This window comes from Diadema antillarum, unplaced genomic scaffold (assembly GCF_040938485.1).
Source record: "Diadema antillarum isolate AM-2024a unplaced genomic scaffold, OU_Dant_1.0 seq00001051_RagTag, whole genome shotgun sequence".
In the NCBI taxonomy this organism is placed as follows: Eukaryota; Metazoa; Echinodermata; class Echinoidea; order Diadematoida; family Diadematidae; genus Diadema; species Diadema antillarum.
In genome coordinates this window covers 1261958-1289635 of record NW_027271881.1, presented here as the reverse complement: position 1 = coordinate 1289635, position 27678 = coordinate 1261958, and the positions used below count along the sequence as shown (strand labels likewise).

Genomic DNA, 27678 nt, shown 5'->3' with positions numbered 1-27678 from the left:
CCTTGAAAAACCTTATGTACTCTTTTAGAAAATGACTTGTGTAATTGCACTAACATAGCTTAATTTCTTTCACTGTATTTCAACACTTATGACGCATATAGAATGAATACCATAGGTCTGCCCTACTCAATGTTATGAACATGTCTTTAGCATACCATATCACACAACATATTCATGAAAGTTTTGAAATACATGTATATCTTATACAGTATCTTTACAACACTGTGAGTTCATCTGAAAACAGAATAAAATATCAAAACAAACAGATGAAATGTGATGGGGGTTACTTAAAAGGGAGGCATTGACGATTGCTCAATTTTTAATAGCTCTATGATTTTACATGTACACAGATTCTGTACAATAGAATGATGTGAGTGCTATGTGGTTTAAGATTTGGTCAGTCTTGGACAACCACTGCCAGCCGGGGCGGCAGGCTTACTCTGTTGGGTCTGGAAGGAGTGGAGGAGGACTCCAGGGTAGATCCCCCACTGCCCCGGGTTGAGATGGTGTTCCTCTGCCGAGACTGTGGCTGCAGCGTTCCTGGAGTACTGGTGGACTCTCTGGTACTGGTCCGCCCACTTCGTGGCACCGCCGGTGCTGTCTCCACATCACTAAAGTCTGTTGTCTCATTGGCCTCAAATACCTAATAACATTTGGATTCCAGAGTTTGTTTGTTTGTTTGTTTGTTTTTGAGGTATGGAGGGAGATGTAAGGACGGGGTGAAGAGTATGTTTGTAGATGTATACATGTGTGGGTGTGTGTGCATGTGTATTTACATGTTTGTGCAGAGAAAAAACAGAAAGACAGAGATTACAGACTTTTTCCTACTGTTGTACCAGTTCAGTGATACTCACTAATCTGTTTGTTATAGAGCAAAATATCCAACATAAAATATCAATGCTCTGTGTCAATAAAAAGTGTCATGTTATTGCAAAGACAACACTGCTGACTTTCTTCACAGCGCAAACAATATCAATGATTAAATGCAGACACACAAAAATGCACTCTGGAATGTCAAATGAAGTTAGATTCTATGAGAAATGACTGTCTCATACTATGCAAAGAATATCTGTAAGAAAATCTGTTAGACAATGTCAGTTGATTGTTAAGATTGTCTGTATATGAGAGGCAAAATTTCACATCACACACAGCATTATAAATTGAAATAGTAACATCAAATACAACAATGATCGTATTGGATCTGCAGCTCCAACAATATATTTCTTGTCAACCACAATGCACTTCCATTTATAATTCTAATTTGGGAACCTTGAAAGGGATAAGAGTGGAAATGGAATACAGAGTTTACCCATTTGGAATACACCAAGAAAATGGAATATATGAAATGTATCAATTACACCTCCCCCAAGACATCTGCTGGATGCAAACAGCTCCTCTTGCAGCAGCAGGGTCCCTCATGTCATGCTTTTTGTGTATTTAACTTTTTTATTTAGTGGAGTTTTAGTCTAAATCGATGTAGTAATTTCAAAATATCATATCTGCACACACAGCAGCCTAGGTGTACATGTATTTCAGTATCAATATAGAGACTTTAACACCACAACAAAGTGAATGAATACAGTGTAATGAATGCAAGAGGTCACAGGAGTTTGAGGTGAAAACTGACAGTCTTTATCACACAAAAATGGATTACTTTAAATACCAAAGGACTCTTTTTATTATGTACAGAAAATGTCATTAAAACTTATCTTTTTGTTTTCTTCAAAGAGGATAGTTGTATCTATGACTCTGATCACGATAAAAGGGGAAGCATGGTTTCTACACATTGTTCAAGACAGAAGAGTTAATTTTGCATAAAAACAGTAACATCATATTTTTTTTCATCTTCTTAGGTACATGTAGGATGCAATGTCAGAAGATTCACTTCTTGTAGCAAAAAAAGCTGCTGAAAACTGCTTATCCAATAGTGGCGAGCCAATGGAGTTAAATGGAGTCAAAAGGGGCCTGAGCTTTAGATCCTAGCAGAATCTTCGTCAGAGGCAAAATGACAAACAGGCAGGGAGAGCAATCACATATAAGGACTTCACACTACAAGAACAGTCAGGGACAGGCTAGGGAAACAGAACAAAAACAAAAAACAAAAAGGAGAGGGTAGGAGGTCATGGGCAAAAATCCAAGGGAGAGAAAAATGTATATGTTCATATACATGTTCATATACATTTTTCTCTGCCTTGGATTTTGTGTCCCCCCCCCCCCTTTTTCATATGTGCTTTAATTATTACTATTTTAATTTCATTTACAAATATCATGATTATTAGTGTTAATATTATCACCTTTATTGTGTATATATATATATACTTTGATATGTTTGATTACTTGCATTTGTTGGTTGACTCTCACTTTCATTTTGTTGCCTCCTCTTAGTACACCTTATTAGGGCTCGTTGTTTGCTCAGCCCCCCCCCCCCCCCTTCCCCTTGCTGTTGCTATTTCACTCTTTTCCTTTCTTTATCCCTCTGTTGTTCCTCATCTTGTTTGATGTCGCCTCCCTATTCATCCTTTTCCTTCAATGGTTGCCCCCATGGTCCTCAGGATCATTACTGACCCTCCTCTGCCTTTTGTCCGTCCACTCTCCTGCTCTAATCCCCCTCCCTTTACCTGTCAGGCTCCTTGCCCATGACCCCCTACCCTCTCCTTTTGTTTTCTTTGTTCTGTGTCCCTAGCCTGTCCCTGACTGTTCTTGTTGTGTGAAGTCCTTATATGTGATTGCTTTCCCTGCCTGTTTGTCATTTTGCCTCTGACGAAGATTCTGCTAGGATCGAAAGCTCAGGTCCCTTTTGACTCCAAGATTCACTACTTTTCAAAATTATCACAAGTTTCCTGCCCATTTTCTAAAAGTTCACCTGATTTGTTGTTTGCATTTGTATTGTCATATATTCTAACAACTTATCTTTCTATCAAAGATTAGAACACAGTCAGTATGTGTTATTGCTCATGGCTTGTGTTTGTAATCACAAGGTTACATCACTACAGTTGCATGTGTTATCGAATCAAGTTGTTAATTTGAAGTGAGAATGACAAAAATACAGATCTGTGAAAACGACTCTTGCAAGATTTAAAACAAATTCATACAGTTCATTCATCCATCCGCGTATTGCTTATGACACATAACAGTTCACTGAATAATTCTTCACATCTACTATTCCTTTTTAAAGATTTTCAACTCATGACATGAAATATACTTTAATTGTGATCTTGCAATACTGCACATATACTCCGTTTTAGCCTTTCTTGGTTATTACATCAATACTAGCAGTCCTCTTCTAGTGTTGTCGTATTCATCAGCATTTTATGTGCATGTTGAATACAGTTTGACCAATCTGCACTATCATAACTTATTTACTCTGAAGAACATTGTGATAGTTTATCACTATTATACATTGTATCTGTTTATATTTCTCTTCTTCTTTTGTGTTGTTATTGTTGCAAGAGTCCAATTCCATAGTTCCACTCTTCCCCTGTAAATTGGCCTTACTTTTGCATTTACAAATTTTTCCTTTACTACTACCCACATAATATCTGCATGTCACTGTCCCTATGTCCGTGACATTCTTGTTTGTCAGTCCTTTCTATCAAATTACAGTCACTCGAGTTTAGAGTCAAACATTGAGCTAAATGCAGCAGAAAAAATGGTGTGAAAATGCACCTGTGGATGAGTTGAGTGCACAATGATTGCAAGGTTAGCTGGGGGGTGTGAGGTGATGAACTACAATGTGTACTAGTAATAGCCAGAGTGATGGCACTAACATCAGTCAGTGCAATATTCTGCAAGCTCTACTTCTCTTTCTCTCTGGCAAATGAAGAACAAGTTGCACTGGGGTGCTAAACAACAAATTCTGCATTACTTGGCAATGCAAACCATTTCATGTTCAGACGTGAGTGTGTGCTGTTCACACTAAGGTGTAACACACATCATCACCAGCTAACCTCTACTGCGGCAGTAATTCAACCTGGGCCCATTCCTTGTTTCAGCATGGTTAAGGGAAAAAAAGGAAAACCCACACAAAGCAGATATTGTAAAATTGGAATAATGTTCTTTACATGGAAAATGCCAGATGAATAAAAATACACAAAAAGGACAATTGCTTTAATACTGGACTACAAAGCACATAAACTTGAACAACAATTCACAAAGCACGGATAATTAAATTGGAGACTACATGTTCACATCTGGGTGTGATCTTCTGACATCAAGAATATGAGTGTGTGCAATGATACATGATGCAGCTTTCAAACAGCACATCATACATGTGAAGTCCCCTAAAATGTAGCTCTGATGCAATAAAAATATTTGTTGTTGCAATGGGCAGCTGAAGTAATCCAAGTCCCCTCAGAAGAACAGCTGAGTCCTGTAGGCTAGCGGTAAAGGGCTTCAGGTATTACACTGTATTGGCTGAGTGTGAATGTCCAGTGTAAGTGATATGTTTATCTTTCTTGCAATACACACACTAACAACAACATAAACTAATAAAACAATAACAATAACAACAGTAGATATGGTGTGAAAAAAAAAGAGTAATAAATATATATGTGCTGCATAACAAACATTACCTTCCACTGCAGGCCATCACTGATGGAGAAGGTGATCCCAGTCCCACCAGTGCGGTTTTGTGGTGGGGTATGGACAGCTGGCAGCTTGAACTCCCTCTGTGGTTCTCCCATATCCATGAAGAGCTTCAATCTTTGCTTAGAGAGGCGCTCATACTTGGATGCTGCAATGACAGAGGGGGAAAAAGCACTAGTATGACTGTGAAATATACAAAAGCACGGCTAAATCAAAGCAACTTTTGACCACTTGATGAGATCCATCACCATTTAAAGTCTGATCATTGCAATTATCTGTAATATCTGTTTTCAAGTTTAGATGCAGGCAAGAGTGTCGGTGATTACACATTTCAGAGTCAAGTCAAATTACCTTGGCAATATGCTCATTAAAATTAAAAAGTTTTAAATTTTGAAACTTACCTAGATGTAGTATCACATTAAGGAGGTAGTACAGATATCAAACTTCTTCTGTTGAACACAAATCAAATTTCTTCTTCATTTTTTTTTTCAAAATCACTGCATCTTGTAGTTTTATAAGTTTTATACATGTCTCAGATTTCATTATGATAACATGGTGACAGTTTACATGAAGTGTCAGTGTCTGATCTTTCAATTCTGAAAGTGTCATGCCTTTAGGATAATTCACCTGCATGGAATTAGTGAAATGAAATCAGCAGACCAGGGGAAGTTTGAGGACAGCTATTAACCCGTTGAGGACGGTTTGATTTTGCTACAGCACGCATTTCCCATAGACCCTTGCCCGAGTCTACTCGGGACTCGTCCTCAACGGGTTAAAAAGCACCAAAAAACATTCAGAAAGTTTGAATGTCAGTGAACCACTTTTACATGGTGTCTTAAAGTGCTTTCAAAGTGTCATCTTGGTAACATTGCCATGACATTGCTGACAGAGAATTTTTCACATGTTGCACACACAAGGGGATTGCCATGTGACCCTTCTTGAATTTGTATGACAGAAATAACTTCCTTTGTCTTGAAGGACAAACAAAAGCAGAACATCCTAGTAATTTAACTGTTGAACACAATCAGAAAAAAAAAAATATGCCTCTAGAAGAATGTAGAATTTTAAAAACTTCATATCCAAACCAGAAAAGGGCATCAAGGCAAGGTTTATTTCAGTCACATGATGAAGGTGGCTCTTCTGGTGCTCAATGAATGCAATATTGGATGACTTACCTGCACACAGATAGTTGTATCTTTCTAAGTTTTTCCCTGAGTTTACTGGAATTTTGGTCTGTTATAATTTCAGGATGCTTTCTCAGCAAACACACATCTTCATAGTCAGATAGCATGTATGACACATATTACGTATGTGAAAAAAGCTTTTATTCTGGCATGGTGATGATTTCACAACATCACCACATATAATTACAATTGCTGTTGGGTTCTTCTATTGTACTAGATATCAATATTGTTCTTCTACAGACTCTGCAGTAAATATGTCAGGGCTTACATTTAAAGACAAACCACTGATCTTAAATCAACAGTCCTAGCATATTCTACACCCTGTCGAAGGTGACTTTACTACACTGTATTGAAAGTCACCAATCACCTTGTCTGTAATACTCTGTACTTACATGGTAGTCCATCCTGGTGATAAGCTGGTTGGTGGTAGCGCTTTGTGAAGGCTGCCCAGTATGGGAGCATCTCTTTGAACACGCTGTACTGGGCGTCGTCAAAGAAGTTTGGGTTGTGAGGATCCTTGCCCGTATCCTTAAGGTAGGCATCAGCCTTCTTCAGAATCCTGCTCCCCAGCTCTGTGGTGATATCAATCTGAGAACCAAGAGAAATGGAACCTTTAGATGGATGGAGCCTTGGGTAGAGTGGGATCTACGTACCAGGGCTGTGTTTTACTAACATGGGAACTACTAGTATATCAAGCCAAACAATCAACCCAAAGTTGGGACAAATTCAGATCAGATTTACTGTATTCGGGGAAAGATACACAGTCATTCAAGATTATTCTGGAACGCGGAAAGGTAGGGGCATTATATTGTTCTCAAATGGCTTTCATAGTGAAACAGTTTCTAACTTCTGAGAACTGACTGATCCCAAAATTGTCCCTGGATTAGTTGAATTGAACTTAGGATGAAACAGCCCAGGTATCATTTCTAAAGCATGAACTTTCAGCAGAAAACAAACTTTTGATAGTGCCTAAAATTCTCATCACAGGGCATAAGAACACATAAACATATCATGATAACCACTAAAGGAGTACATTTTCCACAGCATTTGTTAATGAGTTCAACACCTGCACTCACCAGCACTCCTGATGTAGTGAGTGGTGAATCGATGAAACAGTCTAAAATCACTTCCACTTTTCGTTTCAAGAGAAAGTTGTCGGTGTTGGTGTGGCATGCCTCCTACAAATGCAAACACAGATCAAAATCATCACTTACTCAGTAAACACATCCACAATGCAAAAAGAGAAATGAAAGATAAGAACAGTTTGAAATGTCAAACATAAGAGCAAATTTAATGAAATAGATGAGACAAAACAGCACTGCAAAACCATGCATTCGGTTAACACCAAAGGCAATACCATGACAAATGAGTAGGTATGATATTGTTAAATATATCATACTGTATAAATATACTGTATATAACATTCTCACTAAAATGAACTCTATAAATCACTTGCTAATACTAGCTCTCTTGGAGCAAATATATATCATATGGCAAACATCTACACTCTCAATATAATGGGCACATAGTAATGATGACAATAATACTAATATTAGTAAATTGATTACAATATTGATGTTGTATCACTTACGGGTACAAAATAAAATAAAATTACAAGAACAACAAAAAAGTGCAGAACACAAAACAAAACCATATGAAAAATAAATGGGTGCAACAAAAATGTTGCCTTATTATTTGAACAGATATCAAATTTGTGTATGTTTTCTACAACTGGCACGCAAAATTTGATTAATAGACATGGTTCACTAGTCATTAACATTAAACAGAGAATGGACAGCAGGACCTCAGGGATCGATTACTTGTACCTTAAACCTCTGAGCCTCCAGATAGAAGACCAGGTCCTTGTCGAGGAACTGGGCTCCACCTTCTTTATCATTGTACTCCATCAGGTATCGGTGAAAGTACATGAGCTTATGGGATGGGACTCCACGGGCAGATTTGATGAGAGTGGCGTGGAACTCATTCTTGTCCTGACTTGTTGGCATTTGCTGGCCGGATTGCTGTGGACCATGATGAGTTCAAATTAAATTAGTGAGTGAAGGAAGAAGTGATTGATCAAAACATCCTTTGGGAGATGTAGCACACTTATGTTGTGTAAAAATGAATAATGGATATTTTTTATAAACAAAATAGTATATGTACATATGCACTTTTTGGACATGCATTCACTTTGTTCAAAGGCAAGTGTATCATAACTATGAACACTCTCAAAGATTGTGTTTAGAATTATGAATTCATGCTTTAGTACCAACAGGCATTCATTTCTTTGTGATTTAAAAAGACGTCATTACAATATCATATTTGATGACAGAGTTAGAACTACTACCAGACTGACATGATAAGTGAAGGAAACTTGGAAATCATTTGCCACTGGCATAGAAAGTATTTTGTCTATTTAACTCTGAAAGAGTTTCTTGTGCTGATCTATTTGAAGAATTACCATCTGCATGTGACTACAACTTAATGTATACATTGATAATCATTCATGAAAGGAAGTCTCAATCTTGTGCTTATTATTGAGTGGAAGCTTGCAACTTCTGCTGAGGCACTATAATATCTATCTTTCTGCTTTAAAAAAAAAAAAGTAAGTTAGTTTGCCCAAGAAGGAATTGTACCACACAGAAATGCAAGAGAATTCATTTTTTTTTTTTGATAGGGACTTCACAAGTACACTAAACACAAGCCCAAGAAAGATATCAGAAAGAATGAAAAAGAAAGAGTAAAGAGAAATATTTTTGATGAAATCTTGTATATTTCTTTCTTGCAAAAGGATGAAACAACTTCAGTACCAAGGTACATAATGTTTATGGGTGACAGCATGAGAGAAGAGTACCACTGTTAGTAAAGCACAGCCCAGCTTTATCCCATGAGAGAATGAAATGTGAGACAGAGCAGAGTCAAGATCACACTGTAAGTCTAAACCGTATTTCATTTTCAGACGATCGAAACTGCAGAATAACAAACCTTATTTCACTTTCAAATTAACAAACCTTCTGCATAACATATACCTCGTTTCCTTTGCGGACTAGTGAAACTTCAGATTAACGAACCTTATGTAATATTTGGACAACTACCCTGGGAATAACACCCCAAGTGTTCTGATTAACAAACCACATTTCCTTGTGGACTAGCAAACACCTGGTTATATGGCATTTGTATGTTATGGAACTGAGCTAACCTTCTGAATAATGAAGATCACCAGAAATAACATCAGTTGTATGACCTGTACCTTTCAAATAACCTATTTAAGAGTGCAGTGAAAGCTATCCTAAAGATTGAAAACACTTATAACTCTCTCAAAATTTGTCAAGTTGTATTTAAATGTACAATGCCATGTGTCTATCACATACCTGCCAACCCTGAGACTTTATAAATATGAACAAAGAAAAATAATCTAAAAATCTGAACTTTCATAAATTTCATATACTTTACTACATGTATTAACAGAACTTCCAAAAAATCAGAACACACTGAAATTAATGCATTTTCTTTCAGTGAAAAATCTGAATATTCAGATTAAAACTGAACAGTTGGCAGGTATGCTATCACACTTCATTATGGTTTTAATTTGGTGAACATTCCGCAACTTGCTGCATAAAGGGTATTTGCAGGATTTATTTTGACAAAAGACTTTCTCTTCCCATTTGATCCTGGTTCATTTTGGGTGACTACTTGATTTGTTCTGACGTTACATCCTAAAATACATTCTTTTATGAGCTTGATATTGGTATTACTTGGTAACTTAAGGCAAATGTCATAAAAATGACTCACAGCTTAATGATTTTGTCTTACTCTGTCTATATATCAAATCTGTTGAAATGATGTCTGTCATGATGACATGAAAGGGTGGGGGACATGAACAGTAAATAACAAAATGACCTGGTAAGATTGTGATATCCAGTATTCCTAGTGCAGAGGCAAGACAAAATAATAGAAGCAACCAAAACTGGCATAATTTCAGCAAAGCTGGCAACAGCAGTAAAGAAAAAATAACTATAGTCTCATTTTTCCTATTTTATGGATGCACAAACACACAAAATGCAATGCAAACGCAGGGTTTAATTGACCATAACCAACAACAAAAATCACATGCCCTGGAAAATCAAAAACAACTGAGCAAACAAACAAAACGATTGCATGGAAGAGTTTTGCTATAACAATGTACAAAGTTAATACATCTTAGCAGTGTCATATGAATTTCTGAACAAAACTGGTGCAAATTCTGTCTTTTTTCAGCGTTTTTGTGCTACATAAACTCAAAATAGCAGTGACAACTCACAGAGCTGCCACAATGCAGATGCATTACTTACATGAGTTTCAGGCTATTGGTTTGATGATGAGCAAGTGAGATAAGAAAGTGATAGTTATGGACAGTTTCTAATAACAAAAATGCATTTGTATGATGCCACTCATAGCAGGACACAAACATGTGTACATAAATAATGCACCATAACTGTCTGCATATTCACACATATACACACATACATTTGTATACAAAAGCACACATACAGCATACATATATACATACATATACACATATTATACATATATGCATACATTTATACATACCTACACACATACATATATATGCATACATACATACATATAGCATACATACACTACATACACTCACAACTGACACTGAGCAAGACCGTCAGGCGGATGAAGGATATAGGCTTACACATCATCACACTGATCCCCATGAATATGACTACATTACTATATTGTACTATTCAGACTATATTGTACCTGCATGCATTCACTGGAGATGAATTACTGTAGATCACCTTTTGACAGCAAAATTTGATCCGAACAATTATCATCATCAATGATATGCACAAATGAAATATATCTTTTTAATAGTAACTGTAAGAAATGGCAAAATGAAGAAGATGAAAAAAAATTACCATCGCTGGCCAGTTCTGCAAAAAAGCTTTTTGAATAATTAATTTTTCTTTAATCCAATTTTGGCACTGTTTTTCAAAGTCATTCATTTATTTTCTTGTTCTGACAGCTGCTGGTTTTAACACCCCAAAAACACCTAATTTCAAATGAATCATCATTCTACCAGTTTTTCCATAATAAAGACTACGTGCTCACAATGCTTCACATCTTGCTTTCTAAAATACTCAGAAGAATTCAATAAAAATGGGAATGAAATTTGAGGGAAAAATAGATAACCTTGTGAAATTTGCGAGAAAATAGATAACCTCACACTCTATGAGATATGTTCTTGTTGCATTGATAATTTTCCTTTCTATTTCTATTTCTTTGTCCTATTCATATCTATATATCTGTATGTGACCTGTGCACAAACCCAGGTACAATACACTACTACACTAATGTACAATATGATACATACACACACAATAGCACTACATGAAATACATACTGCCATACATGTACTTCAAATAAGCATCCACCAGGCAAAATGAGCTAGTTGCTTCAAAATGCAAACTCTTTGCACGACCCAGTATGTAGGCCACAAACACAAGCCTTTGGTATATGTGTTTAGTTTTTGCTCAACCAAGGCTTTGGGGTGCAGATGAGCTGTTTTGTGAAGGGTTGAGGTTAGGTCTAGGCTTGGCTTAGCAGCATGCCAGTTGACTATGTGATGCATTATGCAGCAGTAAATCTGGAGCTACTGCTAAATACTCCTTAATACATGTATTTTTTTATTTATTTTTTTTTTTTTTGGTCACAAAACTCTCCAAACTTATGTGTTGCTATAACACCACATTTATTACACACAGTTGGTATGTAACATTCAATGTGCAAAATGTCAAGCATATATATCTCAAGGACAAATATATAAAGCAACACTTACGTATATCATGTGAGAATCACCTTCCTATATTTGTTGTCTCAAATTTGCCACATTACTTTACATGCTTAACATTAAAAAAAAAAACAGGAGAAAAACATATTTGCCTAGTTTTGTTTCAAATCTGATGCGTGGTCAATGCAAAAATCCAGTAGAACATGCAGACAAACACTTTCTCTCTGGAACACATCCATAATGAACAGCAGTTGGACCATCAAGATTGACTAATTACATTCCACTGACATTACATATCATTACCAGGATTACTTGGTACATTGAATATGCATAGATGGCAAACCAGGGTACATTCAGATGATGTTATGCTGGAGAGTTCAGAATCTTTGTTTGAATACCACATGAATCAAGCCTGAAACTATAACAGATTAAGTGTTAAGGCACTACAGGCAATTAGAGTAGAAACATGTGGGAAAAAAACACAATATATTAAGCATAATCATCCAGTGGTTTATTTCTATGCTGTTGATTTTTTTTTTTCATGTTTTCCACAATTCACTATGCACAGTGAAGTTTGGCAGTCTATATACACAAAAACACATACACATACAACAAACAATAGAGACAAAGTAACAGAGCAAGTTAAACAAGAATTTGTGTGGATTTGTTTAAGTCTCTATTTTTTGCACAATCATTTAGTGATTTATTTTTGTGTTTGCATTTTTTTTCTTTGTACTTGTTAGCAGCATTCAAGTAGTTATGTTAGCCACAATTCACAAAACATGAAGAAGTTTGGTAGTTCTTTCCAACACACCTACACAAACAAGCATGCACACAGCCACACACAAACACACACGCAAACAAACAAACTCACAAACTAGCAGAGCAAGTTAACAAGAGTTAGCAGAATATCTGTCGAAGTCTTTTTTTTTTTCTCCTTTTGGTTAAGTACAAAGAATAGATAGAACTCCATAAGAATAGAAATCAGTTAACACATTGAAGAGAAGTATTCATTTGTTTCCCTTACCGGACCCTTCCCTCTTCGTCGTCGCTTGTAGGCGAGCACCATGCTTTGGGTGCTCTCAGTGCGCCCCGTGTTGGCCGTTCCCTCGATCCTGTCGCCTCCACCTCCTCCTCCTCCTCCTCCTCCCATTCCTCCTCCTTGCTCATCCATTGATTCCATGTGACTCTGAATGACACATGTCATGGTTTTCATATACAGACGATGGATGATGGGTAGCTCACAACACACCACAGGCAATAAAAGCAATCACTCTAGCTCACTCAAGCAGTGGGTTCAGATGAAATGCATGTATAAGGGAAATTCAGTGAAGGTTTGTGTATACTGGCAAATAGGGGACTTGTGAGCCAGTGACATCATCATGCTAATTTGCATATCTGGTCATAACTGTCATTACTGTTTCATAAAGAGGTGAAACTTTACAAAGGATGAGTTTCTTATTTCATGTCTAGTCACAATAAAATGTTCACATTTCTGTTTGTTTGATTTCACTGTACTTATTCAAGTCAACTGAAATTGGCATTTCACTTCAAGGCATTAACTGTTTTGACTGATGGTCATCTAACAAGTTCACACATTGATATCTTATTATTTTGTGCACATTATTATATATGACCATTGCCTGCAATTGTCAAATGTTCTGACCCAGTCTTACAGAATATTCTCCATTTAGTACTCCAGTCAAGACGATAACTAGATTCTCTTTAATATAAGTATAATGATAACATTTGCTTCCAGACTGAGAAGAAGTAAATCCCACTCATATGCTTCCCTGTCAAACCCTTACGATCAAAGGACGATGGTTTTCATGATATATACATGATGTATTTGATTATATGGAGACACATCTGAAAACACAATATATGTATGCATATACGTGAAATAATGAAAATGAAAATATATTTGAGATGGTATTCATTCCGACAATGGTAAGGATAATGTGTATCGAATATAGTAATCTGAGAGGCATCATTTAGCTATGAGTCACAAATAAACATTGTAATGGGCATCCAATGACATGGGGGACAAATTTTCAACAGAAAGTACTTACAGCCCAGAAGTTGCTGAAGGCTTCCTCGATGTTAGGAAGGACAGATTTCAGTGCCATATCCATTGTTTTTGAGGACAGCCTCTCTCCCTCTGTACTCTGTCGCGCCAGAACCTCTCGACTCATGTTGATTGACCTGAAGTTTGCCGAGAACAACATTCAATGTGTGAGCATGACTGTTCCTTAGAGAGAGGGTGACATCTGAAGCTACCAGCATCTACCAAGTATTCATCATCATTCAAAAGAATGACATACAAACCACCAAAATCATTAAAAGCCACAAGTGTCTCCAAAGGGGTTGACATTTATCCAATCTTTCTGGTAGATTTGACCATGATTATGACTTCTCTGCAGTGGCCCTTTGAAAAAAAAAATTATAATTCTTCATAATAATATGAAGGCATATACACACAGTACCATTTACTCTGGGTTACAGATACAGATAAGATGACTGAAGTCAGAAGTGCTCTTGCCCTAAACATTTCTTTCCCATCACCCCTATGGGGACCACATGAACCTTTTGCATAATTTTGCCTTCTCTACCCCATAGGATGATTGCAAGTGAGAAACGCTGGATGTATCTCCTCTTACAAAGGGTATTTTACGCAAACAGCTTGACAATGTTGTGAAAGTACTATAAGTACAAGCACACCATCCACACTTAGATTCTTAGGTGGTGCTTTTAAGTACACGTATAATGGATGATGGAACATAAGGCTGTATGGTCTGCTACTACCACACAATGAATCCCTGCCATGGAATTCATGTGCACGGCAAAGGAAACCCAAAGCAAGCTGAAATGTGCAGGTAACTATGTTGAACAGAAGTTACATAAATAATCATACCTTCTGGAGTTTGGGTCAAAATAGTTTCCGTAGATCTGCTTCGAAAGCGTCATCCGCTTCTCGACCAGGTTTTCAGGGATACGGAAGAAGATGTCAATGTCAAAGTACATCTGGATCATGTTGTTGATGTCCTTGCTCTCAAAATCCTGGGCAAATGTCCTGAAGAGATTCATAATGCTGGACAAGGGAAAGAAAAAAAAACATGTTTCTTAGACTTTGACGGCAGAGGAATGAGAAAGGATGAGCAAATATATACAAGAGCTTTCACCTGGTATAACAATTGTAAATATTGCTTTTAAGACAAAGTTGTAAATGCTGCAGATTTTATTAAATTAACAAACCATAAAGCCAACAAGCTCTTAGTCAATGTTGAGAGCATATTGTATTGAGGTATGAATAATTGCCACCCACCAACATCAAATGACAATAAAACTAGATTACTGAGGATTTGGCACAGGAGAGCAACAGATTACACAGCAATTGTTTGTTCTTGGTTTTTAACTCCTCCACTGATGTAGCACACATATCATCTTGTGGCATACAAGTTTTCAATATCATGGGTGAAAGTTATCTTCATATAAGGTGAATGTTAAAAAGTTACAGAAACTACCTAAGGGAGTGTAAGAAAGGTAAAACGAATGGGACACTGAAAAATGACAAACTTTTCATAAATAGGAAGACTTCCTTTAGAGTGGAGAGCTGTAATAGAGACAAATAGCTGAAAGATTTGACAAGCTAATGACCTCGTTTGAGCAATGAATCACCTTTTGTTCTTGAACATCTTCTTGAAGCTGGTGTCCTTTTCATCCTCCCCTTTCTTGTCCCCCTTCTGGTCCTTGCCTGCACCTTCAAACTTGACCCCCTGCTTGCCCCCCTTTCCACCCTTGCCGGTGTTCTTGGCCGCCTGCTGACGGGCTCGGGCCTGGCGCACCACCTTCCGCTGCATGGCGATCTGCTTCCTCTTGCGCTCCTCTCGCAGCTTCTTCATGGCCTCCTTGTCCGCCTGACTGGCCGTGTCCTCCTTCTTGGCTTTTGCTTTCTCAGGTTTCTTCGTCTTGCCCTTGTCTGTCTCCTCATCGCTACTGAAAGAAAAATGTCAAAAACAGGATACATCATTTATATGCCTAACAAGCATTATGGTACACAGAGACTCCAACCCCAAGCACCTTCTGATCTGGAGATTCCCCCGCCTGAAACCCCTAGCAAACAGGAGACCCCAAGTTGATGTGCGCAAAGCGCGAAGTTCCTTGTGGCCGGGGTCCAGCTCTAGGGTTCTAAATGCTCTCTCGTGCTGTCTAAGGCTTATTTTTCAACATACGATGGCAATAAGTAAGAAATCCTTTCCAACGGGAGACACAGAGCCAGGGCGGGAGAAATTAAATCTCAAGCGGGAAAACGGGAGATTTGGCAAAAATGGACTTTCAGCGGGAGATCTCCCGTCGAAAGCGGGAGAGTTGGAGTCTCTGGGTACATACTGCAAAGCCAGACAAGAATGGAGACCTAGTGAAATAAAAAGGGTCCAACAGAGAGCTAGCATATTGTCCTCAAACAAACATAAACACAAAACACACATACACGAACAAGTTAGCGTGGATGTGTCTTCTTGGACATCATACAAATACAGAAACATACACACAAAGAAAGTGTATACACTGCAAATATTATTCATTGTCCTCAGATGTCAAACAAACTCGGACACACATTGAATTGATTTTTTTAAACCCTCAATTAACATTTTGATATATTCACCACAGAATATCGGTAATATTGTTTTTCTGCATCATCATCATCTCACGTCACAGATTAATCCAAGGAGAAAACTCATAGATAGATACAAACTTGCAACACAGACACAAAATATACTCTCACTAGCAAACTAGATTATTCATTATTTGCTTGCTCATACATACATCTCTTGGCACAAAAGTTACCCATACTGATTATTTGTGGCCTGTAACACACAGCTATGATAACTTCTACTGAGATCACTACATATTGATTGAAAACAAGACCATGCCACATCACAGTGTAGCTTTGGGGTTCTACAGGACTTCCTCTGTAAAACCACTGAGAATATACCAAACTACAAATGTGGGTAAATTTTATTGAAGTCATTGAAATGCAAGACGTATTTTCCCTGTTTTATAAATCCTTTCATTTATATAAGCATTTGTAAATTTGCAATTACTAAAGCCTATCATTCACACACACACAAAAATGTAAAACCACCTGTTTAATATGTAGCCAAAATTTTTATGCATACAAGCTGTCACACACATACTCACACATGTTTAATTCATTTGTACCATGACAAATTACAGCAGAACTGGTGCAAGGATGCATGCACACATGTAAAAAGGTAGCATCCCTACAAAACACAACAAACAAACAAAAACAGTAAAAACTGAACTCTAAAAATGATAATGAAAAATATGTGCAAGAGAAATGTGTTAAAAAATGTTATTTGATTGCAGGTAAAACAGTGAAGGATATTCAAAGAATAATTGCATTGATGCTCAATTCTAGATAATGCATAAATCATTCTACTTAAAGTACAGAGATAGAAAATACCACTTTAAATCAATAACTGAAATGACCATAGCTTCATAACAAAAGAGAAGTAGAGAATCGCTACATCTTGTAAAACTTACAATTTGCCTAAAAATATAATGACAAATATACAGAAGAAAGAATAAACACAGGACATACATTGCACTAATAATCTTAAAGATTGAATAAAAGTCAAAAATATAATCTGACAAGCAAATAAAGGAACTGCAAACTTAGAATGTGACAGAAAAAATAAAGATGCGAAACTGACAGACACTTGCACAAAATAATGATAAGCAGTGATTTCAAATACTACAAAGTAATCATCACTAAATAATGTGATAAACCAATCAGCTACCCAGTATGTGCAATTTACATGTGAGTGTGCAAACTGCATGTAAACTTCATACTTTCATAACTTTGATAGTTAAACTATGCAGTCACAAACACACACACACACAAAAAAAAAAACCAATAAACCAATGATTCCTTCTTTGTGCCCTTCCAAAAATCTGTCTCTTTTGCAAACACACACAAACAAACACACACACACACGTCACTACAATACTTTCAAGTGCTTTCACTGCTGGTTAAGTGCAGGTAAAGAAAACAAAACAGCAAATCATCAAAAGGGTGAAGAACCTAGAGTGTGCATGTGCAACAGCACGATAGTTTTTTCGTGGATGATCGAGGCACGTCACCTGTCATTATCACTGGATTCCATATCTGTCTCACTGCTCTCATCACTGAGGCACCGATGTACGTAGTGGGGGGAGGGGGGTTGAAAGGAAGGGATGTATGAGGAAAGATAGCATGCATATTGAGAGACAGACCTAAAAAGGTTACTTGCATGGTATGCAAGCTAAGACAATGACAAATGATACTGTTAATGACAGCCCTCACAGCTAGTATACCATGAGGGCACTATGATTGATGTGCACCATACACTAATTGCTCTGTGCAACTGCTCCCTGACAAATGCCAGATTGCTCCCCATAAATTTCATTCCTAAATTCACTAGCAATCTCCATCATGGTACCTTATTGTTCTCTCAAGTTCCTGTGGCAACAAATACATGAATATGGATGGACAGAACAATAGAGCAATAGATAGATGGAGGAATAGCTAAACATTTCCTCAATGATAAAAAAGACTGCATATTCATACATATTTTTTACAGTGACATAATGAACTACTTATATGTACCAAGTTAATATATCATGTGAACACTGACAAAGAAATATTCTTTACACTAAAATGATTACAGGAGCAATCATGAATTTTGTCTCAACAGCAAGCATATCCAAAGTAAGCAAACAGAAGGTAGATGGTAGATAGGGGAAAAAGAAGTGACCTCAATTCCAACAAAAATTGCAAATTCCAATCCTAATTGTGTAGCACCTGACAATCCTGAAAATCCTGACAATAAATTTACATGATGTTAAAACAAAACCAATGCCTCCGGCACCACTTAGTGGCGTAGTCATAAAGACTGCTCGAGAACATTTTCATGACATGCAGAAAGAACATACACACACAAAAAGAAAAGACAACAATGACATGAGTTTGACCTAATTCATTGCTCCTAAGATAAGTAAAAAGAGTTTGGCTATTAAAGTGCTTGTTCTTCATAAACTGCAGGAGCAGGTTACAATGACATTGGCCCTTGATTCACATTGAGCTCTAGAGCTGGTTCACATCTGTGTCATCATTTAACATCAGATTTGTGATGAACGTGGAATTAACTGATATTTAATCAAGTATAGCTTCTCTGATGTTTTCCTATAAACGTGATTCTTGACATTTTGCATTGCACAATTGTTCCTATAAATGTTCCATTAAAAAAACAAAAACACTGCAACACTCTTTGAAAACCTTCCTTTACCTGGCTTTTTGATGAATGACGGATATCACTGAAGGCCTTTGTTGCAAGCGTAAGGACACAAAATGGAATCAAGTGCTGTTTATGACACCGTATAATGACACCGTATAAACTACACCAGATTTAATGTCCATAACATCCTGGAATGCATGCATGATAGATGCTTCCAACACACACACACAATTTGAAATATGTGTGACAACAGAAGTATCTGAAATTGTAACAGGTAAATGTTAATGTACATGATATATTCTATCACATAGTTTATTTTAATCAGTTGATCCCCACATTGGCGGTAACTCTGAACAAATCTAGTGTTACAGTCTTACAGCTCGTATTACAGCTCCCATTTGAATAGAAACAGTTTTGCGCCAACCTCACTTCACAAGTTTTATATGTGCAAACGCATTTCATGGGATATTCCGCAAAACCTGTTGAGCATCATGAAACAGAACTTTTACAGCATACAAAAAAGAAGAGGAGATCATGGTAACTTTTTATTTGTCAACGCTAAATAAAGAAGAAGAGAGATAAAAATAAACTTGACACAATCAATTTTCTTCTTAAGATGACTGCCATGTATTGATGAAATCTGCTGGATGTCAACAGTTCTACTGGTAGTAAGCTTTTACCTTCAATGTACAACATACAAAACTAGAAATGTCGCTACGGCGACTGGTGTATGCCTCCGCCATAATGCATGGTTCTCCTAATAGGTCTATAGTACAATGTCTTGACAATGTCTGATGACAGTTTCACACAATTGGCAAAATATTAAAATGACAAGGTTTGCCACAAATGTGCCGAATGTTCACTTTCCTAGAACTAGGTTCAATTGGATGAATGATTAAAACATCAGAGTGCAGGTATTTGGGGGAACTGATGATTTTTACTTGACTTTTGACCCTTTTATAAGTTTATGCATTGAGTAATTTTCAAGATATTGAGAAAAAGTATAATTTCAGTATCAAATGGTAAAATAGTATTATCTAAACCTGGCCTTTGACTTTTGACCTCACAGTTCCAAAGAGAATCACTGTTAGGTAGAACATGCATAAATATGTAAGTTTCATGATAATACCTTGAGTTACTTTTGAGATATGGAGGAAGAAGTGCAATTTAGCACTTTCACTTGACCTTTGACCTTTTGACCTTTGACCTTTTGGCAAGAAACTTCCCACAGAATATATATTGGGTTATACATGCATACATCAAGTTTTAAAAAAAATCCTTCAGGCATTGCATAAATATAAGGAAAGTAGTGATATTTTAAGGAGTTGACCTTGACCTTTGACCCCCTGAGCTTTGACCCATGACCCCCAACTTCCCTAGATAATCACTGCCCATCGGTACATGCATATATACTAAGTTCCATGAAGATACCTTGAACCGTTTGCGAGATATGGAGAAAAACATGAAATTTCAACCTTTTTTTCACAAAATAACCTGTGACCTTTGACCTTTGACCCCATGACCCTAAAATCCAAACAAAGTATTATCCCCCCAGGATATACCCTCATACCAAGTTTGATGCAAAACCACCTCACAGTTCTTGAGATATCGACAAAAACAAAACGGGACGGACGTACGGACGGACGACCCGAAAACATAATGCCTCCGGCCACTTCGTTGGCGGAGGCATAAAAAAATTGAAACAGTTTTAAACTCTTCACATTCATAGCATCACATTCATCAACTGAATCAAGTCCACCACCATCAACCTCTCTCTTTTAGTTACTGTTAACATAGATGCAAGAGTACATATTGCATTATAAAGTTTTAAAGTCACATAATTCTTTGAGGCTTTTAGAGGGAGAAATATAATCATGTCTTGTAAATACTTACAGTTTACCAGTGTAGATGGATTCTTTCCTTGCCAGAGCTGATCTGTCAGAGTAGGATGTTTTGTGGGAGCTTGCAGACATGATGCGATCCTCAGGCCTAGCTCGACAACTGAACAGATTTTTAATGTAGAAATAATATTTTACAAATAAATGACTTGTGGTAAACTACAGTAAATCGTAGCGATGGACAACACACGATTGCAACAAGATATAATACAATGGTTTGTGGATGTATGTCTGCATGCAATCTCTTACAAGATTTGATAAGCTATAAATGTGCAAATGAATAAAGAAACATATATCTGTTATCATAGAAATCAAAGTCATAAAAATACTTCATGAGGATCATAATTTTTAAGAGCATCCAACTTTCATCATTTAGCCTGGGTAATATGCCTCACAATATCATAGACATTTCAAAACAAATACCCTAATGATCACAGATGACTGATTATTATTAGTATTGTTTTTTGTTTGTTTTTTTTTGGGGGGGGAAGGCAAAAGTGTAGTGACCTTTGACCTTTCACACTATCACTTTAACCCATCAAAACCAAGAAAATACATTGCCATGATATGAATCTGGGACGTACTGAGTGATGACTCATAAAAAGTCAAGTCTAGTGTAAGATTTGGGTTATCTAGTGATAGAACTCACTCTAAAAATGTCTTGAGGTCTTCTTTGAGGAAGTGAAGCCACTCTCTCTGCAGTAGCTTTACTGCATGTTCTTTGGCCCGGTCAAAGGTTGCTGCCTCCACAAAGTCACTGGTCAGCAGGAGGGTGCTGTGGATAAAGTCTCGCTCTCCAGGTGGTAGTTCTGAGCAAAGTAAATAAATAAATGAAGAAATAGTAAGAAAGATGCAGAAATATTACTTTAACAGAGACATACATAAGAATTTACGGTATACATATGTTTTTTTTTCCCTACTTCATCTCTTACTTGTCAAAACGATCTAGAGAGATGGACAGAACTGTCTAAAAGGAAGTCAACACGTCACATGATGTATGTCTTGCACAGTTTACTGGTACATATTTTGCATTCATTTCTGAAATGTTACATATAAAATACAGAAATCATAATTGGAAAATGTATAGGCATAAACTGAAGCATACACTTTATTTGTAATTTGAGATCGAGAAAAGGTTCATGTACTGACTAGTGTGCAAATTTATGCACAATGGAAATGAATGGTTGGAGTTAAAGTTAACCAATGATATATTTTAAAGAAAATGTTAATGCACTAAGGAAAGAGTTATGAAGGGGAATATGATAGAAACTGAATGTTACAGCTCTACAGTCATTGTTTGTTTTTGCTTTTAATTTTGATTTGTTTTGTTTGGAAAGACACTGAGGATAACTATTCTAAGGTTAAAACAACTTACACATCAAAAACTAGAAAAGCACTCTGAGAGCGCAGGCCTCCGCCAAGCAGATACTTTCCACCCATGATCTTGCTCTTCCCAAAAAGAGATTTTTTCCTCCTCTCTACCACTGGGGAAAAGCTCTTTGGGCTCTTCCATAGAGATCAGTGATTTCCACCCATGGGACCTAAACACATGCTGAAAAATTACCCGATTGCCCAATATAGAAGCATTTGTTACGTCAAAAACCCTCAACTGCACGGCGCGCCTCGCCCCAGCTGAAAGTTGAAAGTAGAGAAACTAGAGCACACACTTTAGTGCGTGCAGGCAAACCTCAAATACGCGCAGCTGAACTCCCAAGTTCATTGACCCTACCTGCCAAAATATCAAAAATCCACCATAAATTCCCCCAAAATTCTCGGATCACTACCAAAAGTTAATCGTTTGTTACTTGTGTCATTCTGAACCTTTCCTGCAAGTTTCATCTCAATCTGTTAACCACTTTTTGAGTTATTTTGCATACTGACAAACGAACGAACGAATGAACGAACCAACCAACCAACCAACCAACTAACTAACAAACAAACCAACGGTAATGAAAACATAACTTCCCCCCTTGGCGGAGGTAATTACTCCCCACTGTACTTACTAAAAGCATATATATTATAAACATGTCAGTCAGGATAGATGTCATAGGACACTCATGCTTGCCCCAGAACTATTGAATGTATGATAAAAGATACATGCTCTACACACACCTATATTCCATATGCCACCATCCATGATGTATCGGTTGAAAATAGACCAGGCCTGGCCCATGAGCAGCAAGCGATCAGCGGATCGGTCTTCGGCCATCACATAATCCGACACATCTTGCCAGAAAAGAAGATTTGCTAGGAGCAGGCGATCAGAGTGTCTATCGGTAAGAAAACAAATCAAAACCAAAGTAGTTGAGTGGGAAACTGATGACAAATCTGCTATTTGTCCATGAGCAAAAATTATATGGTTGTATCAATAGAATCTCCATCATGTGTCACACGCAAGGGGTAAATGCAATTAACTATTTGAAGTCTACCACAGACAGTTCCATGAAACCAAAGATTAGGAAATGTGTAAAAATAGAGTGATATGACTGCAATGGGATTTTGAATGAGACACAATCTACCTTGTAACATGTTGACATTTTCCCTCAACGAGCCTGGCCCTATATTGATATTTATATGAAGTTCATTAATCTTAACAAATGACTTCAGTCTCCTTTGCACAAAGAAACATTTAACAACTCATTTCTGTTGTCATACCACATTACATTTCAACTGGATTTCCGAGCTGAAGCTGCAGCAGGGAAATTGAATATTTGGCTAAATTAAGAGACCTTTCACCTTTCACATTGTCTATTTCTTGGAATTTTCCTACCACATAATATTACTACTGGACAATCATAGCTGAAGTAAAGGTCTGAATTTTGTTTTGTTTTTTTACAAAGTTTAGTAACCTTCATGACCTCTGAATTCAAGGAAATTTGTCAAATCTCTAATCAACACAACTATAAATCTTGCAGCGCACTCTGAGCCGTGTAACATCAGAATCCATCATTGATGTATTATTGGGAACTGGGAAAGATGGACATACAGCATACCAACATAATGCCTCCAATACACTTCAGGGGGCAGATGCCCCAAAATTCACATCTAGTATGATATCTACACCGTTTATTTGTCCTTGCCATTTTCTCCATGTAATAAAGTACAAGAAGAGGACAGCAATGATGAAATCATTTGATCTATGAAGAGGATAATGTTGATGAAATTAGTTATGGCGATTTGTAAAAGTCAAAGGAGACAGGACACACTGCTTACCTCTCTAGGTATCTCTGGAATGGCCTGCCTGCATCCCGGTCACATGCCAGTCCTATGTGAAACCGAGCCGACATTGGGCGTGGGATGTATTTGGTTTCATCCAGGGCCATGAGCTGACCAGGTCTGATGACAGGCTCCATCTGCCTTCCTCCCCTGGCTACTCGCGTCCAGTCCTTCTGAGTAGTTGCCAGCCGGAAGCAGGAAGACGGGCGAACGGGCAAGGAGTTGACCAGTGAGATGGAGGGCAGAAATGTGTCCACAGGCTTCTTGGCTTCCTCCATCATCCGCTGGTGGCGTTCTCGGAGGCGGTCATAACTGGAGAGTTTGTTCAAGATAGAGTGGAATATCCAATGTTGTACATGACTATAGGAGATGACGTGTATATGACAAACATTCAGTTTCACATCTTGTTACATTTCTAGCTCACAGCAGTGCTTACTTCCTCATAGCTAATATAATTGAGTAGTATGTGAATACACAGGATCTCATAGATCACTTGTGTTGGTCAAAGACATTTCATGTTTGTTAAATGATGTTCAAAAGAAGCTACAGTTAATCATAAATAACCTCCAGTTACAATTCCAGTCTTTCTCTGTCAGTTATGGATAAGCAAAATCCACTGTTGTAATCACACCAGAAACAATAACATGTTCCCCCCAAAAAAAATAAAATAAAAAATAATAATAATGATAAAAAAAATAATAATAAATAAAATAAGATAAATGAATAAATAAATAAAAACAAAACAGAGAGAAAGAATAACAATAACAATGTATTTCAATCCCCTTGCACTCTGGATCTACAGCTAAATGCTATCAAGCCCTCTATAATGAAACTGCTGCATTTCTTGTTTAACGATCAAACTGAAACTTCATATCACAATTTGTACATAAAGTCATAAGGGCCACATTAAGTTTACCTACTGCACTTTAATGATAATGGGACTGCTTAATATTTCATCCTATATCTTCTTATCACTATACCTCACCATGACATCATTTTACAAGCACTGTGCATGACTATGCTGCATCTTTCTCTTGACACATTTGCATTGTATATTTCCAATTGTTTGGCAGACAAAAGTAATAAGTTAATCAATAGAAATAAAAAACATATTTTGGTTCATCAATACCATTTGTCAAATATCCTTCACAATTCTGTTTCAGTTTCTGACTGTATCCTCACCTGTACTCTCCTGTCCTCTCTTGATGAATCAGAAATCTAGCTACCCAGTAGGATCTCAGTCTGCGCAGGACGTCATATTGTGTTCTTGTAAAGACCGAGTCACTGAGGCCGATGTTCCCTTGAGCCTGCTTGATCTGACGCTGAGCATCCGGCATCAGCTTAAAGCGGTACTTGTCTTGGATGTCCCTAAGATGTCAAAAATAGGAAGGTTTAAACTATATGAGGGGGAAATAGTACATGTCTTGGGAATCAATTTGTTTTAATTACTGGCATTATCATGGAGCACAGGTTCAAGCGTCTTTGGGTTTACAATTGCAAAATGGCAATTCATCACTTCACAACAAATTGTAATGAAATCAGATTCAACTGTACTCTGATTCCATTTTGGACACAGAGCAGCATGTCATCAAATGGATACTGAAAATGTTGGGTGCCACACAATGAAAATGAATCCTACATACCAACATGACCTCTCCTGTGTACAGCATTTTGTTAGAGAGATGGGAACATCTGGGAGATTGTTTGTATGGTGTCTGAAAGTCAACAAGTTGAAGGTGCTAGCTACACTGTAAAACAACACAAGAAGTTGTCTTATGCATTCAATCTTCAAGGTTGTTGTGTGTACCAATTTCAACTACTTGAAAACTGCGGACGGAGTATATTCCACGAAGCTTTTTTATTTCACAAGTGGTGGCCAGTGGAAATAATCAAGTGGGCACTCAAAAACACATTTTTACATTGTTCTGTGTACATTCATTGAAAAATGTTCTCCACTCCCCCAACAGAATATGAAATAAGATTATAGCTGTCATGACATTACTTGGTAAAAGAAACAAAAAACAACAACAAAATACTTTGCATATTAAAATCCTAAAGACCATCATGCATACCATGTATAAATCACTGAGAAATGTGGACTTTGTTCGAGCTACAAAGTTTTGCTACTTACCAACCAACCACACCTTGCAACATACCTATAACCCAAACTATAACATCCCAAAAGTACAAAAGCACATCCAGAATGATGATCAAGCTTTTTATACCTGAAAAGCCTTGTTCTTGTGATGTCTGCACCATCTTCCAGTGCCTGCACATTGTCCCTGTACATCTCACAGTCTAACCAAAAATTCAGCATGTCTTCGCCAACAGTTCCTGCAAGAAAGGCCTTGAACAGCTCCATGCCAACAAGCTGCAAGTCACAACAGCCAATGATATTTGTCATACATTTATTGAAGAGCTGCTTGCTTGTCTTTCATATTACAACTGGCTATAATGGTCTCTGAATATGCCTCAAACTTGTGCCAAACATCCAGTTTCTGTCCTCTTTGAAGAGACTAAATCTGAATTGCCAGAATCATCTCTGATTTGTCTCAAAGGAAACATTTACCAATGCAGAATTTAAATACGGTACACAAAAAGGGATTGAACTCAGAATTGCAATTCTTACTTGACTCTTTAAGCCTTTGTCTTATTTAAAAGCGACACTGGTTTCTGCATTCTTCACAAAGTTAGAGAGTAAAAATCAACATGTCTGCAAATAGTATTACCATTGATATGGGAAAACTTATAGCAAACTATCAAATACCTACTTGACCTGATACTGAAGATTTGCTTTGAAGAACAATCATCTAATGCAGTGGAATTCCTCATAAAAATTAGTCAATGACGATGAAAATTGTTCAAGACAGAAAATTAATGGTGAAATAGATTCATATGACTTTTTTTTTCTAATGTTTCCCAACAGAAAGCTGAATCATCACGCAAATTATGAATATCTCTCTCACACCACATACCAGAGTAAGTTTTAGGAGCTGGTCTTACAGAGCAGAGCTTAATGCTTGGCAACATGGAACCTGCACTTACACTGCCTAGGATCTCCTCCTTGAGCTGGTGGAATGTGACGCGGTGTTTGGCCTCCACCTGCCGCAGCTCCGACTCCATCCTCTCATCCGCCAAGTCTTCCTCATCCTCGTAGTCAATGATGCTGTGTTCATGTTGGGCATTGTCATCCTCCTCATCGTCCACCTTTAGCTCCTGGTCGAGGAAGTCATCTCTCAATTCTGCGTCCTCTATATCCACTCCTTGAAGCTGGTGTTGGATGGTCACTTCCTCCCCTTTCCTGTGATCACCGTGATCAGTCACCTCTTCATCCTCCTCCTCATCATCGCCATCACTGAAACTCTTGTCCTCGCTTTCCGTCTCTTCGTCTTCGGAGTCATCTTCAGAGTCAATGTTTCTTGAAACTGATTTCTGTGGTGATCTGCTGCTATGCATGTCACTGTTTAGAGTGAGGGAAAGCATCATGATAGATATGACCATATATGTAAGAAATCACAGATTCAGCAACTACCTCCAAGCAAGTTATCATATCTGCTGAGGGGAAATCCCAAATTAGATTTCCCATGAGAGTCTAGGTAACAACGGGTGAAATTGGTTCAAACATGTATTCCTGATTTGACGTCTAACATGTTTGGTTTGGTATTCTTCTATCTTACACCCTCTTTAACTTTTTTATC

The 27678-nt window shown here is 37.4% G+C and overlaps 1 protein-coding gene across 1 annotated transcript in view; it reads right to left on the bottom strand.

Annotated features, from left to right (window-relative positions):
- Positions 1-397: 397 nt before the first annotated feature.
- The window catches only part of LOC139743138 (uncharacterized), a 33174-nt gene continuing 5893 nt past the window's right edge, over positions 398-27678 (bottom strand). The window contains exons 7-22 of the mRNA XM_071653648.1: positions 27026-27425; positions 26206-26351; positions 25163-25348; positions 23978-24292; positions 22877-23034; positions 21414-21573; positions 20760-20867; positions 15247-15564; positions 14483-14659; positions 13641-13773; positions 12596-12757; positions 7595-7789; positions 6845-6946; positions 6161-6356; positions 4572-4732; positions 398-643 (exon numbers count right to left, since the gene is read on the bottom strand). Coding sequence (XP_071509749.1) covers positions 398-643; positions 4572-4732; positions 6161-6356; positions 6845-6946; positions 7595-7789; positions 12596-12757; positions 13641-13773; positions 14483-14659; positions 15247-15564; positions 20760-20867; positions 21414-21573; positions 22877-23034; positions 23978-24292; positions 25163-25348; positions 26206-26351; positions 27026-27425 — 3163 coding nt within the window. The remainder of the gene's footprint in view (positions 644-4571; positions 4733-6160; positions 6357-6844; positions 6947-7594; positions 7790-12595; positions 12758-13640; positions 13774-14482; positions 14660-15246; positions 15565-20759; positions 20868-21413; positions 21574-22876; positions 23035-23977; positions 24293-25162; positions 25349-26205; positions 26352-27025; positions 27426-27678) is intronic.